At 40.8% G+C, this 23486-nt stretch overlaps 1 protein-coding gene across 4 annotated transcripts in view; it reads right to left on the bottom strand.

The window, feature by feature from the left end:
• The window catches only part of LOC127574218 (protein FAM135B-like), a 249465-nt gene that overhangs the window by 7564 nt on the left and 218415 nt on the right, over window positions 1-23486 (bottom strand). For all 4 annotated transcript variants that reach the window (XM_052023030.1, XM_052023029.1, XM_052023031.1 and 1 more), the window contains 3 exons: window positions 14060-14211; window positions 7559-7669; window positions 805-918 (listed from right to left, as the gene is read on the bottom strand). In XM_052023030.1, the coding sequence (XP_051878990.1) occupies window positions 805-918; window positions 7559-7669; window positions 14060-14211 (377 nt within the window). The remainder of the gene's footprint in view (window positions 1-804; window positions 919-7558; window positions 7670-14059; window positions 14212-23486) is intronic.

Genomic DNA, 23486 nt, shown 5'->3' with positions numbered 1-23486 from the left:
ACTCCTTACAGACAGTGGCCGGAATTGAACCCCGATCGCTGGTGCTGTAATAGTGTTATGCTAACCGCTATGCTACCGTGCCACCCTTGTTCAGAGTTCAAGACCAATAACTGCTTTATCTCTTAATTGACAAGAAAACTCCAGTTTACTTATCCTAAAGTAGGTGTTATAACACATTTTTCTTGGTTATTTGTGCCATTTCTCACAGGAATTGATTGGAGATGGGCTTTTCCTCCTTCATCTCCATCATTCCCCACCATTGGGCAATGGTAATCTTATGTTTTACTTTCTAGGAAACTACAGTGAAGGGCCAAACATACAATATAAGAGACTGGTAATGTTGAACTGAATAAGGGGACAAGCTAAATCTGGATGTATTGGCTCCCTGCTACCAAATATTGTTTAATAGGATTTGGATTGTGAGGGGGAAGGAAAGTTGAAGGAAAATTGTCAATGGTAATGAGCTCCAATGTTGTAATATTCAAGTAACGATTTACAATGAGGGATAGTGCAATGATATTTCCAGCCTAAGTGAAATGAGAAAAACAATTGCTGGACTATTACAATGGGAAATTGTGATGCAAGTGAACTCAAACACATAATCATGATGTTTTTTCATAGTCCTTTCCTCTCTCAATATTTCCTTTCATAGACTTTTAAAACCAAGTCAGAGTGTCACCTAAGCACTTGTGTTCCCCTAATTTTTGCATCATTGTTGATGCCTCAATTTAAAAAGCAGCAATATAAATTTTTGAGGCTTACAGAACAAAAGCTCAGGAAAAAACATCCATAGACAACACTTACCGATCTGTCTATCTTTCAATGCGGTCTTACACATTTCAATCCGGGCAGAATGAAAAGGAACATATCGGTCTTGTGGTGATGCCACCAGCATAACGTTCTTGAAGTACTGTAGCCCTATATCAGAATAATGAGATGCAACCAGAAAAGAGATCTAGTTATTGAAATATTCTATCTTCTCCCCTTCGTTCCCTGGGTCTCACTAAGCCATCTGTTGCTGAGTAGAAAGGTCAATGGTTAAATCCAGACCTCTGTCAAAGTCACTCTTAAGTTAATTGAGGGGATCTTGCTGAAAGCAAATAATCAGAGGCCAACCTTGATTTCCCCTCTACCTCTTCACCCTGTATCCACCCCCCCCACCCCCCTCCCCGCCACCACAGAGAGAAAGACACACACAAACACAGAATGAAGACCAGGTATTTTCATTTATTTGTCTGATTTGTAGAAATTCAGGAAATGACAGGATAAAGTAGCATGGTAACTAGAAATATGTCCAATACTCAATGTGTCCTTGGATCTCATGGGCATTTGCTATTAACCAGGCTAACAAGTGGGACGTTGCTCAAAGTGCTGCTGAAATTCATGCAGATCTCATCAAATGAAACTACCGCATTTGCACTGTTATTACTTCCTTAGAAAATCAAGACATTAGATCAGTTTGGGTTAAGCCAAAAAGGAGCAAGGGGCAGAAAATATTGCAGCAGTTATATATTTTTGTCACCCAAGCAGTAGGGTTAATGCAGGGTGTGTTTATAAATAAGGAAAGAAGAGGTGCATGTAACGAGTAAGATGATAATCATGGGGAGTTTAATCTTTACATAGGCTGGGCAAATCCAATTAGCAGGAATAATGAATTCATGGAATATCTTTGGGATGGTTTTCTAGATCAGCACATTGAGGAATGACTATTTTGGATCTTGTACGTCTTATGGGAAATAGTTAATTGAGGATCTAATAGTTAAGAGACCTTTAGGGAACATTGATCAAAATGATATGGCATTTTATATAAAAAGAATTTTATTCAATCTGAAACTACGGTACTAAATTTGAATAAAGCAAACTACTAAGGCGTGAAATGTGAGTTAACTAAATAGATTGGAAAACCATATTAAAAGGTATGACAGTGAATGTGCAATTGTTAACATTTAAAATATTAATTAGTGATATAGGGCACTGGTGACACTACATCTGGACTAGACAGATCTGATTTCCACATATATGGAAGGACACACTTATGAAGGTTCACCATGATGGTTCTTAGGATGATGGTTTTGTTATCTGAGGAGAAATTAAGCAAATTGGGCCTATACTCTCTAGAGTTCAGAAGAATGAGCTGTAGTCGCATTTAAATGTATAAAATTCTTATGAGGCTTGTTGGGGTAGATGTGAGAATGATTATTTCCCAAGGCTGGGAAAACCAGGAGTTGTAGAGTCAAAGAAGCAGACATTCAGGACAGAGATGATTTTAAAAAAATCCACCTGGAGAATAGTGAACCTTAGAATTTTTTTATCCAAAGCTGTGAAAGCTGAGTCGCTAAGTATATCCAAGAAGGAGCTTGACAGAGTTTTGGATATTAAGGGAATTAAGGAATAACTCATTAGTATGGGAACATGACACCAATGTAAAAGATCAGCCACGATCTATTGTATAGCAGAGCAGAGCCTGGTGGCTTACTCCTGCTTCTGTTACTTATGTTTTTATGCTCTTATGGAAGTGGTGTTGAAGTAAAAGGTCAGCTATGATCTCACTGAAAGGTGGAGCAGGTACAGGGGGTCAAATGGCCAACTCCTGTTTCTACTCGCATCAGTGTAGCTAGTCAGGACTTTCCCTTACCACTGCCCCTCTTTGATAAACGAGGAGAATCAGGGTTTGGCTTTTCCATTATCTTCTATCCTTGAACAAATAGACAAGCATTGTCAGTAAGGCACATTCACACATGAAGAGTGGGTCACTTGGCGAGATACCTTTTGAATGCTAATGCCCAGGGTACACAACATTTCTTTCAGGGGAGGGAGAGAATAAGATTGAAAGGAAAAAGTGACATAATTTATGTTTCCATTGGAAATGACATGGCAACTTTAACTAGTTTAGAAAGGATGAAACATAATATCTTTAAAAGAAACAATTTGAAGCATTGTAAACAGAGCATGGCCTGTGTGATATAAGAAATGTCTATTTGTCAACCTTACCTTTATTATATGGCAAGGCTGGCTGAGTCATAGCCTCTAATTCTTTACCTATCAGTTGGAAGCAGTAAGTTTCTATTGAACATGACATTTAGCTCCTTGTTGTTTTGATCAGTGAGCTTTTTTTCTGAGTACAAATTCACCGCCCCCCCCCCCAACAGTTCTTGTGACTTTCATATTTATGGTCTTTGAAGTGAGTTATTTCATTGCAGGAGCTTGGAGCAATTTGCAACTGGTTGCACTGACGATCAGTAACAGTCATTCCCAGATGTACACTCCATGTATACTGTTGTAGAAGCTCAGAAGAGGTGTTGTCAGTCTCCTGACAGAATTTCAGCCGATTTCACATGCCAGATATTTAAAGAAAGACTTTGTGACTTTTTTATTAGCAGTAATGAGTTTTGTCATGCAGATTACATTACAACTTGGTGAACAACAGTTAATAAAACTGTCAATGCAACATTTACTGCTGCATGATGTCTTGCAAGGACATCTGTTTGTTTTTTGACAGATGTTTCTACTTTATTAGAATCTACATAATATTTGTATACATATGCAGTACAAACCTGGCTGCCAATTACATCTCTGATTTCAAATCATATTACATATTGACAATACCAATTTGGTTACTAATTTTATCCTGAAAACCTTCTGACCCAAGTTAGAAGATTATATCTTCAAGATCCATTCCAGCACAAAAATCTAGTTGACTCTTCAGTACACAAAGAAGTTCAGTAGCGATTGGCTCTATCCCTTTCCTGAGGTTGAATCACACTTATCACAGATTTGCTGTCATATCTGACCCAGGGATGTTCAATTAACCAAATATCTTCATTATCACTGAGACAACATATCTTCCCCACGATAACAATGCCCAATTTGCAACGTACTCCAGGACAGCTGTTGGTGAAAGCCTCACATGTCTTTGTTTCCTCTAGCCTAGATCATTCCAATGTGCCTCAGATTGGCCTTACCTCCTCCATCAACAAACTCGTGCAAAACTGCTGTCCCTTTCTAACTTGTGCCAATCCCTCCTCATCCATGCTCATGATTTACGCTCAGAAATACTTGAATATTTTAATTCTCATCAAATCTCTCCACGTCCTCATTCTTCCCTACCTCTATGACTGCTTTCATTGCTACGATCCTCCGAGACTACTGTGCTACTCCAATTTTGGCCGCTCGTGCATCCCCAAGTTTCAACATTCCATCACTGGCACTTGTACCGTGAGATATCCAGGGATGAAATTCAGGAGATTCTGTCTTTAATGTCTGGTTTTTTTCTTTCCACCTTTTAGATTGTCCTAAAAATCTATCTCATTCACAAACCTTCTGTTCATTTTTTCCCAGTATCTATGTGACTCAGTGTAGGGTTTTGTTTACTAATGCTCGATATTTCAACAATACTATATATATTTCAATAACACCACGATGTTGAAGGTGGTACGTTAATGCAAGTTGTTATTGCTAAGGAGAATAGGAGTTGTGGCTGGAGTTTCAAGTTCAATATCTGGTCGTAATGTGTAACAACAGCATTGCTAGATGAACAAAAACAGAAAATGCTGGAAACATTCAGCAGGTTAGGCAGCATCTGTGGAAAGAGAAACAAAATTCATGTTTCATGTCAGGTCTGATGAAGGGTCTCGAACCTGCTTCTCTTTCAGCAAATGCTGCCTGACCTGCTGAGTGCTCTAGCATTTTCATTTGTTATTATTTCAGATTTCCCAGTTTCTGCAGTAATTGTTGATTTTCAGTCAGTAGGCTGGTTCCTGCTGATCATACAGAACTGCTGGCCAGCTGCAATGAGTGAGTTAGCTTGATCTGGACTTCCGAACCTGCACAATGAGCTGCAGGGGATATACTGGCAGTTCGGGGACCTCCTGCTTCCCCAATGCAGTGCAGGGGCAAAGAATTTTGCATTCAGAACCTTTGCTTTACATCAGGGGTACCTAGCATAATGTAGTAGAACCTCAATCAATCATTGACCTTGATTGAAAAGGTAAATGGTTGATTTCTTTTTACTTATTTTAATTAATCTTCATGTTTAATTAAGTTCTACCTCTGAACCGTGTTTTAAAAACACCTATACTCAGGGCAATTTGCAAATGCCAATTAACCAACCAGCATGTCTTTTGGTACGTGGTGGAAAACCCGAGCACCCACAGGAATCCCACTCAGTCACGGAGAACGAGCCACCTCCGCACAGACAGCACCAGAGGCCAGGATCAAGCAGATCAGATGCAGCATTGCAGCTCTCGATGCTTTCTCTGGGAGCCTATTACCCAGCATTTACCCAGGGGACATCCCATAGGGACTGTCTCAGTGCAGGCAATCCACTGCACTCACAGAATAGCTTAAAGAACTGGTGAGATCCCAAGTTCACCAACTCTCAAATCTATCACTGTTATTACATATTTGTGAATACCTTTGACATTCACAAACATTCAGCAGCATTTATGTTCTGTTTAAAGAAAAAACAGAAAACCTGCCAAAAATGTATACACTTTTTTCTCCAGATAAACAAAATCCAAAAATGTTTGCAACTTATTTAATTAAATAATGATTACCTTCCTCCCAGGATCAATTTCACCCACTATTTTGAAAGGTGCTGCTGTGTCTGTGTCTTACTTAACCTGGCGCAGGCTGGTTTCCTGTGGGAGTTCATGCTGCCCAATCAGACTCCATGAGGAGCCCAGCACTGAGGGCATAGGGGCACCAGCAGGATAGAGAGAACCAGCAGGATAGGTGGAAGGTCATGAGCTGCCACTGCCGGCTTTAGCCCACACAGGAACCAGAATCTTGGGCATCCCTGGGCCAACACACAAATACTGTCCTTGGCACCAATATGGAAAAGGAAGATCCAACACAAAGGTTCTGAATGTTTTAAACGTTCAGAAACAAACATTAGCAATTAAAGGTTAAAACTATTGAAATCTTTCTGAAAATTTGTAAAAGAAAAAATAATTGCAACCTGCAAACATAAAGATTTTACACTCAAAACTTTTTAAAGGCCGACATTATCTAATTCTTACCTTGGTCCCTCACACCATGCTCCGAAATTTAAAGTAATGAGGAATCTTTCATTGCACTATATCCGATCTAGCGCAGGATCTTGATGGGGATTCCCTATTTTAAGTTGTGGGGAATCACTGCAGCCTCTCACTCTCACGTTTTCTCCAAAACACTGTTGGCAAAACAACAGTGAACCATTCCCAGCAACTTCTGGACTTCTATGCTCCTGTGCATATGTGTGAACATCTGCCAAATTGCTGACAGATACTTCACCAGTTTTGCTGACATTTCCTTGTAAATATAGGCCATGTTTGCTACTGCCACTATTCTTCAACCGCTCACACTGAAGTGTTCTACCAGCCGAGAATGCAGACAAATTGTGTTCATCTTTGCTTTATTATTTTTTGACACTTACTTCATGATACTCTAGTCTAAGAGTGAGTATGAGCTGCATCAAAATACACTGTTGCTTTGTTCATGATTGATGGAAAACTTCATTTTCAAGGGAACAAAGTGTATCAAGCAAGCAGACCTTTAACTTTTTGCTGAATTTCTGAAAATTTGTTTAGACACCCCAACCCTGAAGTCCCTAACAAGCATTACATACACTTTGAAGGAGGTACTGATAGATTCTGTGGAGGAATTATTTGATTAACTATGCATTGTTATAAAACCCAAAAAGTGTAAATCGGCTTCTTGCAGACTGAGCTCCAATTATTTTAAACATTTGTAGCACTTACAATATAAGACTAATAGATTAGGTTTTATATCTTGTGGAAATAAATGGATAATTGTTTTAGTTCATGTGAGACTACTCAGCACGCCATACTTTCTTTCAGTTGATATGTGGAATACCTGTAAGGAATTCTAAATAGATTTGAGATAGTGATTTAACATAATAAGAATTAATTGTTAGGTCTGAACCAAGTCATCTTTCAAGATATAAAGTGAAAGTGTAGTATTAAAATTTTAAGAGAGGATGAAGTTATCCGGCCTTGAAAGAGAAAACAGTGTCAAAATTGCCTGGATTTGAATGCAGATTTCGGATGATAAAAGTTTCAGTTTCAATGCTCACAGTTGTTGGTTAGTTTCCAAACACCAGTCATTGGAGGCACATGAGATGAACATGCCTTTGAATGATGTACTATGGGACTGTGTGCGCCTGTGTAGCCAACTGTAGATTTTGCTTTCAAAGTAAAAATAACTAATGAGGCTGTGGTAAAAAGGAGGAAGGCAAAGTACACATTAAAACACAAACACACATCTCTGGGCAGCCACATAGCTCATAGCCCTGTTCCGCAGAATCCACTACTTGCAAGGTCCTATGTACCCAACCCCTCACTATCTTCAAGGCTCCATTTTCCAGGCACATGCTTCACCTGCCACCTCCAACCCTTTGGCCCCAAGTAGCTCCCCAGCCAGTGCTCTGAACCAGCCCCAGCCCAGTCCCAGTCCCAGACTCGCCATATTTTCATTTGCACACCAAAAGCAAATAGCATGCCCAACATTTGGGTCCTTGGTTACAAATGAATTTTGCTGTGGTAGGAACTATACCTACCTGGTTTTTCACTGAGTTTATACAAAAAAGTCTTGCGAGGATCAGCCTGGTCCTTGAAGGTTAGTTGTAACAGTGAGCTAGACTTCTTCAGTTTCTGCATGAGCCAGAGGCCTAAGGTGGTAGAAGAGATATAATTAGCACCTATAACTATTGAAGCACAAGCAACTTTCTTGTCTGGTTCACAATCAAGATTAAAAAGCTACTGCAAAGATAGGATCAGCAACGAATCTGCACATTTATTTGAGAATTATTTATTCCTGGGTTGAATCACACATTTTACTAGGAACTTCTTATTGCATTCCACCCTTGCATGTCTGATGCAATCTTTCTGTCAGTAGTCATGCTATGAATCTTTGGAAAGCGAATCGCGGAAGGTGATTGCAAGGAGTGACTGTTGTCGGGTACTCCCTAAATAATTGCCTTTCTATAGTGCTGCTGCACAGCTTATTAAAGGTGGCTGCTTAGAGCAGATCCAAACTCAGAGTCAGGAGCCCAATCCAGGTAGGTTCCCTTTTTTTTGTGATCCCCTGTTCTCTTCGGACCCTCTCTCTCTCATCCTATAGTGAGACAACACCCAACCCTTCCCAGAACCATCTGCTGAATATCTGGGCCCAACCCCATACCCGTTTTTCACTCAGCTAACAATCCCTGAGCGACCTGACAGCACAAAACCCTGATCTGCAGCAATCCCATCCTTTCAAGGCCCTAATGTCTAAGCACTGCCGCTCTTTTCTCCTGGTATCAATTCCCACCCTCTGGCCCAATTGGCAATATCTCACCACCCTCCCCACCGAATCCTCCAGTGCTAGACTCACTATTAGTTCATTTGGAAGCCAATAGACAAACAATACATCCATTGCTTTGGGGCTCAGATATGGCTGCATTTTGCTGTGGTGGGCACAAGACCAAACTGGTTGCTGTCTTGTCATACAGCAATCCTTCACTGGAACATAAAATACAAACATGTATTTCCAAGCCAGTGACAATAAATTATTAGGTGCTGTCTGGCTTGTTTTCAATGCATGTGGATTGTGGGAAGAAGTCTGAAATAGCTACAGTTTGCTGCTTTGAAGGAGGACTGACAGGATTAGCAATGAGGAGAGGGTAGTGGGTGTATGGAACGAGCTGCCAGAGGAAGTGGTAGAGGTGGGTACAATTACAATGTTTAAAAGACATTTGGGCAGGAACATGGATAGGAGACGTTTACGGGGATCTGGGCCAATGCAGGCAAATGGGATTAGCTCAGGGAGGCACCTTGGACAGCATGGATGAGTTGGGCCGAATGGCCTGCTTCCATGCTGAACCAAAACAAGTGAAAAAAAATAGAATCAAATCAAATGCATAAAGAGGTCTGTGGGCTAAAATAGTGGGAGTCAGACCAATGGCATTTGTTTTTCAGTGCAAGACAAGTTTAGAAGAGTTGCAACGATGGATTATTGAATCATAGAATAGTAACAGCATATTCCGTCCCTCAGGACAGTGATCCATAACCTCTTATCTTCTGAACCTCGAGGCTATGCAGTAGGAGCGCACAGAAGCGCTTCGTAAGCAGTGGAAGGGGTGCATCGCCTCAAATTAGACAACCCTCCTGCCCCTCTAGCCGTCTCCTACCCCACCTGTGGAAGAGCCTGTGCTTCACGCAATTGCCTCATCAGTCACCAACAGAACCAGAGTGGAAGCAAGTCATCCTCAATCCCAAGGGGCAGCCTAAGATGAAGTAAAGAAACAGCATCCGAAAGGCAGCTAAAATATTCATAGCAAACATCGCTGATCACAGTTGGTTTTGCCAGTACTATAATAGTGTCATTGAGAAAGTTAACCAGGAACTGATTGAAGATCACAGGACAGGCAGTTGGGAATTAGTTTCATAGTACAAATGGGGGAGAAGGGCAATGAGTAAAAGGGACTTTAAATAAGGCTCTCGCCTCTCTACATGGGATACCTATCACTCCTAGAGTGGATCACCCGTCAATATACGCAGATGTGGAAAGAAAAGAAAACTGCTGTTAATATCATATCGAGCCTGCTTTTTAATGTATATTCTCTCTCTCTCAGAAGCACTGTGCTCAAGATTGACTTGCCCAGTTTTGTAATCATCAATGCGGTTTTGACAATATGCCAAGCATTCTACCATTATGCCAGGCAATGAGGCTTCTATTATAATTAGAATCAGTTCTTTACCACCAGGATTAGAAAATTTATTTCAACAGATCCTCCTTTGCCTGTCCTGGCTCAGACTCGTGAGAAAGTGATTTTGACTCTTGCTGCATCAGCGTGACATTCCCATTTCCCCACACCAGATGCACTCTGATCGAGACTGCCAATTAATGCAGAATTGTCGGCAGGTGTTTGCTGTGAATCACAACATCAGCAATTGAGTGAGGCAGCCAAATTCATTTCAGGAGAAACAGCAAAAATGGGAGAGAGAAAAATATACTGATAGTGGAACAGACAGACAGTGACTAAAATTAAGAGTGAGGAAGAAAGACATTTGCCAAGAAATTGGACTCACTTGCACCTGTTTTTATGCACAAATTGCATATAAAAGCCATTCTGGGCATATTAGATCATACTAGTAATCACTTCCAGGTCAATCAGTGTCCACCAGTGTCCGGGTACAACTTCTCTTTATGTACTTGACGTTTGTCCAATGTCAGTCGTGGATCCAGTGAGCTATCTGATGTTTGAATGTACAAATCAGAGTGAACTTCTCCCAAAAGATCTTTTTTTCTTTGCCAGTTTCACTAGGTTATGCAGATCACCTGGCATTTGTTTCCAACAAAACGGGAAGAAATATCTCCATTTTCAGGCAGAAGTAGTAAGAGGATTGTTAGAAAAAAACCCTTCCTAAAGAGATTTCAATTTACCAAAAGTAGACTCTTGACATTTCAGAAAAGCAGCACCCCTGAGGCACACCTAAAACTTGAGAGTGGAAAGCATAGATGTCATGACACCTGTGCAGAGATGAGATACAGTTTACTCTCAGCAATCTGAGAAGGATTAAACTGTAAACTCCAGAGATGGCAGGATAGTGTACTTGCAAAGGAGTGACACTTAAATCTGTCTGTGAATAAATTGATACTTGGTAAAGGTTTGTTTAGATCTGATTAGCATCTGAGTGGATTTTATAGATTATACCGTCTTAGTACTGAACTATTGGAACAGATGTTGTCTAAGATTACAACTGAATGACTGGTGTGTGCTCTGCACTCTCTAACATTGCCTCCAGTGCTTTTCATTAGCAAGCATTTGTTTCCAACAAAATGGGAAGAAATATTTCCATTTTCAGGCAGAAGAAGTAAGAGGATTGTAAAAAAAAATCTTTCCTGAAGAGATTTGAATTTACCAAAAGTAGACTCTTGACATTTCAGTCAGAAAAGCTGTTGCGACTGCAATTTGGACTCCTGTTTGCCAAGAATAATTGGCTAATTGTGCACAGGTAATATAAACTTCTCTGTCTATGACTTCTTCCCACCCTGATGATGATGGGCTATCATTAATTAACTCCGGTATCTTGGTTAAATAGAATTATTCAGTGCTGGCTCTGGACAGACACAAAATAAACGAACGTCCTAGAAACTGAAGGCTCCAAACGCAACAGAGCACTTTATGAGATTGTACAAGAAAAAGATGTCTGGAAAGCTATCAGATTGTTATTATAAAAATAAACTGATGGTGTTCAATGATGCCCCTCACTGTACCTCACCACATCTCATCTGATTGGTGGATGATGACTTAAAATTTAGTAAGAAAGACAGACAATAAGAATGGTAATATTGAAAGAAAAAGTTGTATTTATATAGCATGTCAGTGACCTCATGTCTCAGAGTCCCAATTAAAGCTAATGAAGTATTTTGGAGTGTATTTACTGTTACAATTTAAGAAATGCAGCAGCTAATTTGTGCATAAATATACAATGAAATAATAGCTAGGTAATTGGTTTGAATGATGCTAATTGAGGTGCTGGATAAAGTCCAGAGCACTGGGCAGGACTCCCCTGGTGTTCAAAATTGTACCACTGAATGCACTCTTTGAAGGAGCAGATGATAAAAAATGGCTGGGAGGCAGTGTGGGCTGTGAGGAGGATGCAGAGAGCCTTCAGCGGGATACGGACAGACGAAGCAACTGGGCAAAGACACAGATGGAGCATCATGCAGAAAATTGTGGGGTCCTCCTCCACTTTGGTAGGGAAAATAGAAAGCTGGAACATTTTCTAATTGGTGAAGGAACATGGAACATATGAAACAAGAGCCAGAGTTGGCCAATTGCCCCTTTGACCTGCTCCATCATTCAATGAGATTCTGCTGATCCAGCTGTGGCCTTCATGCCACTCCTGCTCTGTCATGATTACCCCCTGCCTCCCCTGTAGTTCATATGTCAATCAGTCACCACTCTGAACATATTCAATGACTCCACCTCCACAACTCTCTGGGGTAGAGAATTCAAAACAATCACGCCCTCCTCATTTCTGTCGTGAATAGGCTATCCCCTTATTCTGAAACGATACCCTCTACTTTGAGAGTCCCCCCACTAGCATCCACCCTATCAATCCCCCTCAGAATCAAATGTTTCAATAAGATCACCCCTCATTCTTCTAAACTCCCATGATGTAGGCCCAACCTGCTCAACCTTTGTTCATATGTCAATCTCTCCACCTCATCTAATAAACTTTCTCTACACTACCTTGAGTGCAATTATATTCTTCAGCAAATATGAAAGCAAAATGGTATGCAGATTGAAAGATTTTGCTGTTCAGAAAATCTTGGGTATTCCGTACAGCAATCACCTGAACATTAATGTATAAATATTGCAAACAACTAGGAAAGCAAATGACATCTATTACAAGGGGATATGAGTACAAGAGTGAAGGCACCATGCTCCGATTATATAAAGCCCTGGTGAACCCACATCTGGAACACTGTGTATAGAGCTGGGTCTCCCTACATAAGGAAGGAGGTACTTGCAATGGAGGGAGTGTAGCAAATGTTCACCAGCTTGATTCTGAAGATGAAGGCTTTGTCAAATGGGGACAGTTTGGGCAGAATGTGCCTGCACACTCCTCGATTTATTAGAATGAAAGAGGACTTCACTGAAACTTCCTGGGGTTGATAGGAATTTCGTGGATCTCTAGATACCTGGTTCCCTAAATTGGGGTGTCTAGAACAAAGGCTCACAATCTCAGGTTAAAAAGTCACTCAATCAGGATAGAGGTGAACAGAAATTTCTTCATCCAGGTATTTTTGAATCTTTAGAATTCACCTTTCAAGAGGAGTATGGAGGCTCGGTCACTGAGCATATTCAGGACAGCCATGTAGATTTTTAGATATTAAAGTAAATCATGAAATATGATCATTGCAGGAAAGTGATATTGAGGTAAAAGATCAGCCATAATCTCACTGAATGGCAGAGCAGGTATGAGGGGTCAAAAGACCTACTCCCATTTCTTATAGTACCTTGGTTATCTTCTTATACAAAAATCCAAACAGTATCCTTATCAGTGTGACTTCCTCACTACAGGGTGTGTGGGATACAGAGTGAAGCAGGATACAAACACATAAGTTTCAAACAAGTTGGAGTTTGTTGACCAAGTCTTGGGCACTTGTCTCAGCAGCGACCAAAGTGAGATGAAATGGTGGGGATCATTGACATGGCATTAGATACATCAAGTTTGGTATGGGAGGTGCTATTCAACTGATATTAAGGATATCCATAGTCTGGTTTAATCTGAGCAGGTGGCTGGGGAAGATGATAGAATTAGCATCGAGAGCACAATTTATTGTGGAATGAAAAGTGGCTTTCTTTAGAAGTAATTTGGCACATCCAGCTCTGAAGTAGTGGAGTTGGAATTGGAATTGGTTTATTGTTGTCACTTGTACTGAGGTACAGTGAAAAACTTGTCTTGCATACCGATCGGACAGATCAATTCATTACATAATGCATTGAGGTAGTACAAGGTAAAACAATAACAGAATGCAGAATAAAACGTAACAGCTACAGAGAAAGTGCAGTGCAGGCAGACAATATGGTGCAAGGGCATAATGAGGTAGATTGTGAGATCAAGAGTCTATCTTATCATACTAGGGAACCATTCAATAGTCTTATAACAGCAGGATAGAAGCTGTCCTTGAGGCTGGCAGTATGTGTTTTCAGGCTTTTGTATCTTCTGCCCAATGGGAGAGGGGAGAAGAGAGGATGTTTGGGGTGGGTGGGGTCTTTGATTATGCTGGTTGCTTTACAGAGGCAGTGAGAAGTATAGACAGAGTCCATGGAGGGGAGGCTAGTTTCCGTGAGTTGGGTGCCTTTAACATGTATGTGGGAGCCTAAAGTGTTTCTTACTAGCTGCATCAGAATCATTACTCTGATACTTTCTTAAACAGCCAAGTAAGATCTTTCAAAACAACTACCAAAAGACTCTCTTTCATAACCAATACGTCCAACATCCACCCACTGTATTTTCCATGTATTTTTACAAGCCCAGCTTTGCTTTATCCACCAACATACCTGTGCTAACCAGCGTGCTGCTGTTATATAATGTTCCCAGATGTGGCCCAGACAGCGATAGGAACGTATGCAGCTTGCTGAGGTAACACCGAAATCTTGGTCGTGTCAGCACTGAGCGAATGATGATGTTGCCCAGTGAGTGGCCAATGAAACTGCATGGAAACACAGAAGGTAAATTCAAATTTCACAGAATACATTGGGTGACAACTCCACTGAATGATAAATATGTGTTGCTAATATTTAATAAGCTGCGTAAGTAATTCCCGAGACAAATATCAAACTCTAATCACAAAATACATCACAAAGGATTGTGGTTCATGTCCATAGTGCAAGAGACATAAAAGTTGCATCACAGCAATATATGATACCTGAAATAATTCTATAGCAAACACTTTCCAGTGAACAATTACCTCTCCTGATACATACTGTCCTGTGCATACTGTGGGGCATAAATAGTGAAACTTCTGTATACTATTTGCTGCCATTGCGTTAAGCTGCCTTCCCTATGTCCTTCAAAGCATTCTTTTACTTGTCACACAAGAGTGGATCATATGTGGACCTCATCAAAACTGAATTGCAACAATATTCTTGTTACCAAATGTATTAAAAATTATAGAGCAAAACCTGGAGTTTGGTTGCACACTGCTCATGTACTCACTGAACAGCAGAACAGACTCAATGGCTTACTCCTGTTTACATAAAGAAGGTCTGTGAGAAAGTGTCTTCCAAGTACCCCATTCACAGAAGTAGGCTGAATCACAGACCAATTAAATTGCAGAGCCCCTGGTAAGCTGTGGTGTTTTGTTTGCTTTCACAATGCAGTATCGCATGGCTGTCGTGGAACTAGAAGGGTTAAGAGAAATTTTCTCACATAAAAACTATCTCAGGTAATAGTTAAAGCAGAGATCATTGCAATTTTTGATGGGGAAGACTGGAGAGACATCTGTCACAGTCATGGGACTGAGGGGACAAATCACAGCTATAAGATGATTTTGGATTGTTCCACCTCAAAAAGCAGCACGCGACACAAATGACCTCCTGTGCAGCAAACATGTGATGCTTCCAAGGCATATCTACAGGCATGTGAACTGCATTGATTATATTTCCCATTATGCAACTCTTGAAGCACCTAACCGGCAATACTGGGAGGCAATTGTCTCCGCAGGCTCCACGTCTGTGGAGGGACAATTACAGAACTTCACCATATGCTGTGCCATCTGCAGTTGACCTGGTGGTTCTGTCAATGGCACTGCAGGGCTCAATATTTTTGGCTCCAGCTCATTTCAGCCAAGTGCTGCAGTGTCATTTAATGAGCTGACAATCAATGTATCCAACAAGTGAGGGAAGCAGCAGTAAGTATCATTGCACGTTTGACTCTCTTCTAATGATGAAGAGGAAAAGCAGTCTGCCTTGCTTGCAAATATTAATGCATTGCTTCACTGAGGACTGATAGCATGCAGGTGATCATTTATCCAGTTAGATCCTGCTCCTTTTTTTTACCAACACACTTTGTTAGCTCTCCACCTTCCTGAAGCATATAGCTACTTCGGTCTTGCAAATTTCCAACACTGAAAGGGCAGATGGTAGCTTCCTGGGGCAACTTCATACAGAGCTCACACTGAACAACCATTGCTTGTGTACATCTGCGTGGAAGTTCTAGCTTTTCCAGAGCATTAGGGAAAGGGCAGCATTCGGATTAGAGTCAGAGAGTAATACAGCATAGAAACAGGCCCTTCAGCCCGATTAGTCCATGCCGACTGAGATGCCTATCTAAGTTAGTCCCATTTGCCCGCGTTTGGCCCATATCCCTCTAAACATTTCCTATCCATTTACCTGTCCAAACGTCTTTTAAATATTGCTATTGTATCTGCCTCAACCACTTTCTCTGGCAGCTCGTTTCATATATGCACCACCCTCTGTGTGAAGAATTGTTTCTCTAGCAGCTCATTCCATATACGCACCACCCTGTGTGAAGAAGTTGCCCCTCAGGTCCCTTTTAAATCTTTCCCCTCTCACCTTAACCTATGCCCTCTGGTCTCTGATTCCCTTTCCCTGGGAAAAAGGCTGTATGCATTCACAATATCTATGCCCCTCATGATTCTATACACCTCTATAAGATCACCTCTCAGTCTCCTACATTCCAAGAAGTCCTAGCCTGCCCAACCTTGGCCTCGAGATCCACCAGTAGATCTTTTCTTCCCCTCTCATTTCCATGCAAGGATACAAAAAACATGCTCCCAATTTCTTTTGAAGATTGGTTGGAACACACTGCCTGAAAGGGTGGTGGAGGCAGAAGCCCTCATCACCTGGGCGAACAGTCGTTGTACTGAAACCAAAAAGACATGGTCTGAGAGATGGGAAGTGGGATAGGCCTAAACAGCCCTTTCTTTGGCTGGCACAGACCTGATGGGCGGAAAGGCTGCTCCGTGCCATACATTTTTCTTAAAATCTATGGCCTGGAATTTCTTGGAAACAGTGAGGCACTTGTGCTCGGCATTCCTCCAGCCACTTGGTCCACACGTTTCTGGGTCGCTGAAGTCAGCTCCAACCTGATCAGCCAGGTTCCTCTGCACTGTGAGGCCTTCACATAAACTGAACTTACTATCACACAGTTTGAATGATTCTGAATGTCGCTGGCTTTCAAAATTCACAAGCTTTCAAAATTAAAATAAGACTGATCTTAAATTGTTCTAAAACTTAGCGCAAAATAAATTGATAAATATATGAGTAAATAAATGCATTGATTAAGAATAGAAACAAGTAAAACTAAAACATTTAAATTAACTCCACTAATTCAAAACAACGTAAATTATTTGAATCTTTTTTTATCCTTCCCTTACAGCATTCTACTCCGTTGAAATGAATGGAGTCGCTAAATCTGTGGAACCTGTCACAGATTCAGAAAGTTTAGCTCCAAAAGGGAGTTCCTATGAAACTGCAGGGATTTGGGCCTTCATCACTGGGCACCATGACATTGAAGTGCAGTAGAGGATGAGAAATGCCCAAGTCTAGGACGGGTGAACCATTAGGGATTTAGCTTGGGAAACAAGGAGAAGTGAAGAAGAACATGGGGTTAAAAGGCAGAGAGGATCAACATTAATTACAGAAATCTATGTGGTGCTCCTTTCAATTGTAGGTTATGGTGGAAGATCTGAGGAAAGCCAATTTAGAGAGTAGTGGTACAATTCAAGATAGGTCAGGATATTTAGTTGATCTCAATACAAGCAATTGCCATGATGAAAGGACCTCTATGGAAGTTCAGGACCTCTGTGGAAGTTCAGGACTTCTGTGCTGATCTTTTTAATGATTATGTGGGGGATTGCCAATGAATTGCTTGTGGAGTTGTTACAATTTCTAAGAAAAATAAGGGCTATGATTTAACGTTTGCATGCTAACCAGATTTTCCATGTGCACTGTTAGGCTAGTTCCAGGTATAAGGAATTCAAATGAGCTCATGATAGGCAGATAGCCTTAGTGTGATTTTATGTTGGCTAATAGACAGTCCCAGCTTCATTTAATCAGCTGTGGAAAACTGGCCCGGTATTGCTCAAGGGTCAGTTTATTTTGCGTAAATTTTGTGGTACTACAGGTTTTGAAGTTAACGTTTATAAAGGTCCCCCTGGATTACGAATGCCCAATTTACGCACATATGAACAAGCGTTTGGGAGACTGGTGAGAGAGGTGGGGATGGATTTACTGGCTGCTGCGGAGCTATAGGCATCCTTTGCCAGGTGGAAATGGGGCATTTCTGCATGCCTTCTCTTCCCACCATCCAAACCAACACCCTCCCCCACCCCCACCCGAGCCAAAAGAACCAGGGGCTGTGTTGAAGAGAGCAGAGCTAGGAGCACTGAGCAGACTCACTCACTCACCAAGTCAGTAAGGCTGGCTGGCAGCTGCTCTTGCCATACCTGCTTGCTCTCCCCTCCCACTTGTTTCTGCGATCCTCTCCCACACACTTGTTTATGCTCATTTCCAACTTGTGAACAGTTCAGGACCTTGTCGTAACCTGAGGACTTCCTGTGGTAGCATTGCCTCACTGAGTGAGAAGTGATTTTCCAAAATTTGCCAATGTGCAAGTCTCAGATTACAGACAATCAGTGGGAGCTGTGATAGAAAGCACACAACTAGCACTTGAAGCTGCATTATAGTCACTAAATGACCCATGAAGAAAATCAAATTAGATATTCATGATGTCTTGATCAATGGATAGAGTATACTTGATAGGTTTAAAGGTCTTTTTTGATTTATAGTTTTCAAGGACTGAAACTCTCATTCATGTCTTTGTTGCCATTAGGCTTGACTATTCCAACCATTGTTCTACCCTCCTGTGGCCCTCTGATCTGCCCTTATATACAAAGCCCCTTCAGACCTTATGTACAATGGACCCTGGTTAAACAATGTATTTACTTTTAAATTTTCAACCTTGCTTTCAAATCTCTCCATGGTTTTGCCTCGTTCTTAACTCTGTAATCTCCCCTAATCTCTGGGATATCTACAGTCTTCCAGTTCTATTCTCTTAATCATCTAGAATTCAAGTACTCCACTCTCTACAGCTTTGTCTTCATCTACTAAGGTCCTGAGTTCAATTTCCTACCCTTACCTTCTCTGCCTCTCTTTATTCCTTGAATACCGTTCTTAAAACATAAGCCATCGAGCAAGCTTCAGATCTCCTGCTCTAATATCGATTATGTGGTTCATTCTCAACTTCTGTATGGTAATACCTCTGTGAGACCACTTGGAATAGGTTATACTTGGGGTTAACTCTCTTAATTGTGAGAGAATTGGCAAATAATTCTGTAAGATTTCCCCCAAGAGGTTGAATAGGTAGTGCAAACAGAATGATAAATTTTATTTTAATCTATAAAGGAAAGCAACTTGACAGAGCATGAGATCATGAGAATTATCAGAAACTCTTAATGCATTTAGGTCAAGACGCCAGGATAATTTTGATAAGTCAACCCCAATTAAGCATTTTCACATTCAAGCCCTAATCCATTCTTGTTTGAATGTTCAGTGAGTTGTTCTTAGGAATCATTCATAATGTCTGTTTCAATGGTCTTCCTTGATCACTTATTTCATAGCTCTATTATGCTTTGAGTAAGAAAGTTCCAATTGACGGCTCTTTCTAATATTCTAACTTGTTTCCAAATAGCAGGGTCCCTTTATAAGCAATTTGTTTGCATGAACCTTGCTAGATCAATCATAAACTTGAAAAGTTTGATTACTAGCTGTGCCACTGCGTTGCCCTGATTTGATGCAGAGCTGCTGCTTCACAGTGCCAGCAACCAGAGTTTGATCCTAACCTCTGCTATCTGTGTGGAGTTTGCATATCCTCTCTGTAACCATGTGGGTTTCCTCCGGATACTCTTGGTTTCCCAAAGGTGTGATAGGTTAATTGGCCACAATATGTGGTTTACTGTGTAGGAGAGTAGTAGAAGCTGCAAGGAGGTGAACAGAATAAAATGGGATTAGTGTGGGTGGGTGCTTGATGGCGCAAACTTGATTGGTTGAAGAGCCTGTCTCTGTGCTGTATGAGTTTATTTTCCAGTAAAATGTCTTGGTTGCCTCTCCTTGTTTCTTTGAGGTTTAATTTTTCAAATTACAATAAACCTGTTTTATTAAATAAGTCATGGGGGGGGGGGGGGAGAAATGAAATGGTCAAACTATCAGCAGTGTTAAATATTTATTTTATTCCATTTTCTCCCTCCTCTGCTAATGGTGCACACAAATGAACAGATGTGCAGGAGAGTTGGCATTCTGCCTGTTCAACTAAGTGCATTTTGGCCTCCAGGTCTTGCTGGAGCATTTAAAGCATGATCAGGCTTCAATCTTTCATGTACAGCTCACTCAAAATATACATAAAAGCTAAGTGTTTTTTTGAAAGGCTGCTGTTCACACCTCAATCTCTGAGGGCAAATATTTCCCATCCCACTTAAGCCAGGAGGCTGCAAACATTCCCTCCTTGCTTTATCTGAAAATCATCCAAGTTCATGTAACTTTGCCTATCTCTTAGAGTCAGCATGGAAATGGGCCCTTTGGCCCAACTCACCCATGGTGACCAAGATGTCCATCTAAGCTAGTCCCATTTGCCTGTGTTTGGCCCATATCCCTCTAAACATTTCCCATCCATGTACCTGTCCAAGTGAAGAGCAAAACTTTACTCTAAAACTAAAATTTGTGTGGGTGCCCTGAGCAGGGATGATAATTCACAAGATTTCATGGTCTAACAGCTCTTCACAAAAGCTCTTTCAAATTGCAACTGGTCCAGCAAGAGACATGCCCAACATTGGGTGGGTGGTAACCGCATGAGTCTCATAGGCAGAGTGATACAGCAGTTAGTGCTGATGCCACATAGCTCCACCGACCCGAATTCAATCCTGATCTCTGGTGCTGTCTGTGTGAAGTTTGCATGGTCTCCCTCCCATGTTCCAAAGATGTGCTGGTGGGTGAATTGGTTACTGCAAAATACGTCTAATATAGGTAGGTGAGTGGCAGGAGAATTGGGGTGAGTTATGGACATGTGAGAGAGAATAGGTTACAAGGAAATGAGTGGAGGAATGGGACTGAAGGGGATATTCTGAGAACTGGTATAGATCTGATAAGCAAATGACGTTCTTCTATGCCATAAGGAAATGCAGGATTATGGGGAAAATCCCATGGATCCTGTTCTAGTGTTGGATGGGTCCTGAGAGCCAGGGACAGTGCCAGAGGTGGACCTGGCACTTGCCCCAGGGAATTCAGGCTCTTATCTTGAGTCTTTAGCTACAGGCTCTACAGTACTTCTAGTTACCACACCATGCAGGGTCTCAAGGTAAATTGGATGATGAAACTTTCCTTTTGGATCTGGGAAGTCCTGTACGATACAGAAACTGATGGCTCCCATCATTACTAACAAGACTAAATGAAAGATGTTTAAAACAGAGGGCAGAAGGAACTTCAGGTCAGAGAGTAAGGGAAATCTAGTTGCAGGGTTAGTTCCATGTCCAAAAACTACATCTATCATTCAAGATTGTATTGAAAGGGTGGGTAACAGGAAAATAATTAAAGGGATGCGAGAGCAGTGCTTGAAGGTATGATTAAATGGCATGTAGTGGATGAACATCAAAATGGATTGGTCTATTTCCTTGTTGTAATCAATTTCTATGTATATTGAGGATGAATATGGCAGGTAACTAAATTCAGCTGTCACATGGGTATCTATAGCCTTTTGTTGGCTGCTTAGTTGTTTAATGCAGCACAATAGGAATTTCCCAAATCACCTTTTCAGAAAATTGATCCTGTCTCCTCTTATTCCCCAAAGAATGGCAGTGCCTGAACTTGCAATGGACATGTGAGAGACACGTGGTAAAGATCCACCCTGAGGCCATCAAGTGCTGGAAATGAAACAAGTTCATCAGCACTAGAAACAAAGTTAACGTTTCTGATGTTCACCGAGCTCATCACGGTTTATCACTTTTCTTTCTCTTTTACATGCTGACTGATCATCTGTGTATTTCTATTCTATTTCATTATCAAGATTGATCTATGGGAGAAATGTTCTTTAGTAGCTTCAACTGAGAGCTCTCATAAGAGCCTGCAGCTTTATCTTTTTTTAATATCTGAAGTTGCAGGGTCAAGGAAGTTTGAATGAGCAAAAGATGTTTGAAAATCTCACAGTCAAATAGATTATTTGGTAGCTTTTATTGTTGGATTTTATAGGTTTTCTGCAATGTAAAGAAATTCTCTAGGGACTGCTATGACTCTAACACTTAACCTTGGCTTCCATCATGAATTTAAAGAAAACTTGAATTGCTCACTATGTCCTGATAATTGAAGTTTACATGACTTGTTTTGTAAGCCACAATACAAAAATACAGAGTATCTTATAGAAATCATTTTGCTGATTTTCTTTGCTTGAACAGTGAACACATTGGCCTACTGCTCCCTATACTGATTTTTTTTTTGTAGCCACACAAGATATGGACAAGAAAGCTATTTGACCTATTCATTCTTACCAAACACACAATCGTCTCCCCAATCATAATATATGGACATCTGCAAAAGTCAAAGGTGTGTATTGATTGCTTCCTCTATGAAAAACTTCTTAATCTTTTATCAGTAACAGATCTTCTATTATGATTGAGGAGTGGGGAGTGGTACAGGGAACACTAGACCAATGCATTCACTAATCAAGCAAAGAAACTCACGAAAATCATTTCTAAAATATGTTCTGTCTTTTGCATTCTGGCTTGCAAAAGAAGCCAGATAACATTATATCTGTTAAAGCCTATGTTGCCATTTTATTGCCATGGTTTAGTTTGAAGTAGTATTCTAAATTTATTTCTCTGGAAATAGAATAGAAATATTGGCATACATCAATAATTTCTCAGTCATATCCTTTCAAAGCAAACTGGGAACATAAGCTCTGGAGTGTAGAAGAATTGGAGGCGATCTTGTTGAAATATACATAATTCTGACAGTGCTTGACAGGGTTTATGCACAGTTGATGTTCCTCCAGCTGGGAGACTGTGCCCCCAGTTCTAATCTCAGAATAAGGGGTCGGCCATTCAGGACAGAAATGAGGAAAAATATTCTTCACCTGGACAATAGTGAATTTTTGGAATTTTCTCTCAAAGATAGACTGTCCAGGTTCAGTCACTGGGTACATTCAAGACAGAGATCAATAGAGCTTTAGCTATTAAGGGAATTGAGCAAAATCGGATTAATGCAGGAAGGCGCTGCCGGGTTGGAAGATTAACGATGGACTTATTGAAGGGTGCAGCAGATACGAAGGGCCAAATTTTCTAATCTTGCTTCTATTTCTTATTTTAGTTCAAATGTCTATGGCCTAAATATAAATCAAGTTTTGTTCTGTGTCCAAGGCAATGCACTTCTGATTTTGCATTCATATTTGAGATTCTTCATCGATGATGACAAGTCCACACACTATCCTTTGTTGAAAGCTCTGATGGCCAACTGTGAATTATTGGAAGCCTCAAAGCCTTGCATGAACCTGAACCATTTTTCAGATGTTTATTCACCAGAAGTTAACATTACTGTTAAGGCCAGCAGTTACAATACAGTCATGGAGCCATACAGCAGAGAAACAAGGCCTTTGGCCCACCGTGTCCATGCTGACTATCAAGTACCCATCTATGCTAATCCCATTTACCAGCACTTAGTCCATAGATTTCCATACTTTGGCAATTCAAGTGCTCGTCTAGATACTTCATAAGTGCTGTGGGAGTCTCTGTCTCCACCACCCTCTTAGGCAGTGCATTCCAAACTCCAAACACCCTCTGGGTGAAAATAAATGCTTGCTTATATCTACTCTAAACCTCTTATTCCTTAAACCTATGTTCTGGTTATAGACACTTTTGCTATGAGGAAAAGTTTATAACTGTCTGCCCTAACTATGTCCCTCATAATTTTGTACATCTCTATC

This window comes from Pristis pectinata, chromosome 9 (assembly GCF_009764475.1).
Source record: "Pristis pectinata isolate sPriPec2 chromosome 9, sPriPec2.1.pri, whole genome shotgun sequence".
Taxonomy (NCBI): Eukaryota; Metazoa; Chordata; class Chondrichthyes; order Rhinopristiformes; family Pristidae; genus Pristis; species Pristis pectinata.
The sequence above is the reverse complement of the archived record's forward strand: the minus strand, read 5'-3'. Positions and strand labels throughout refer to the sequence as shown.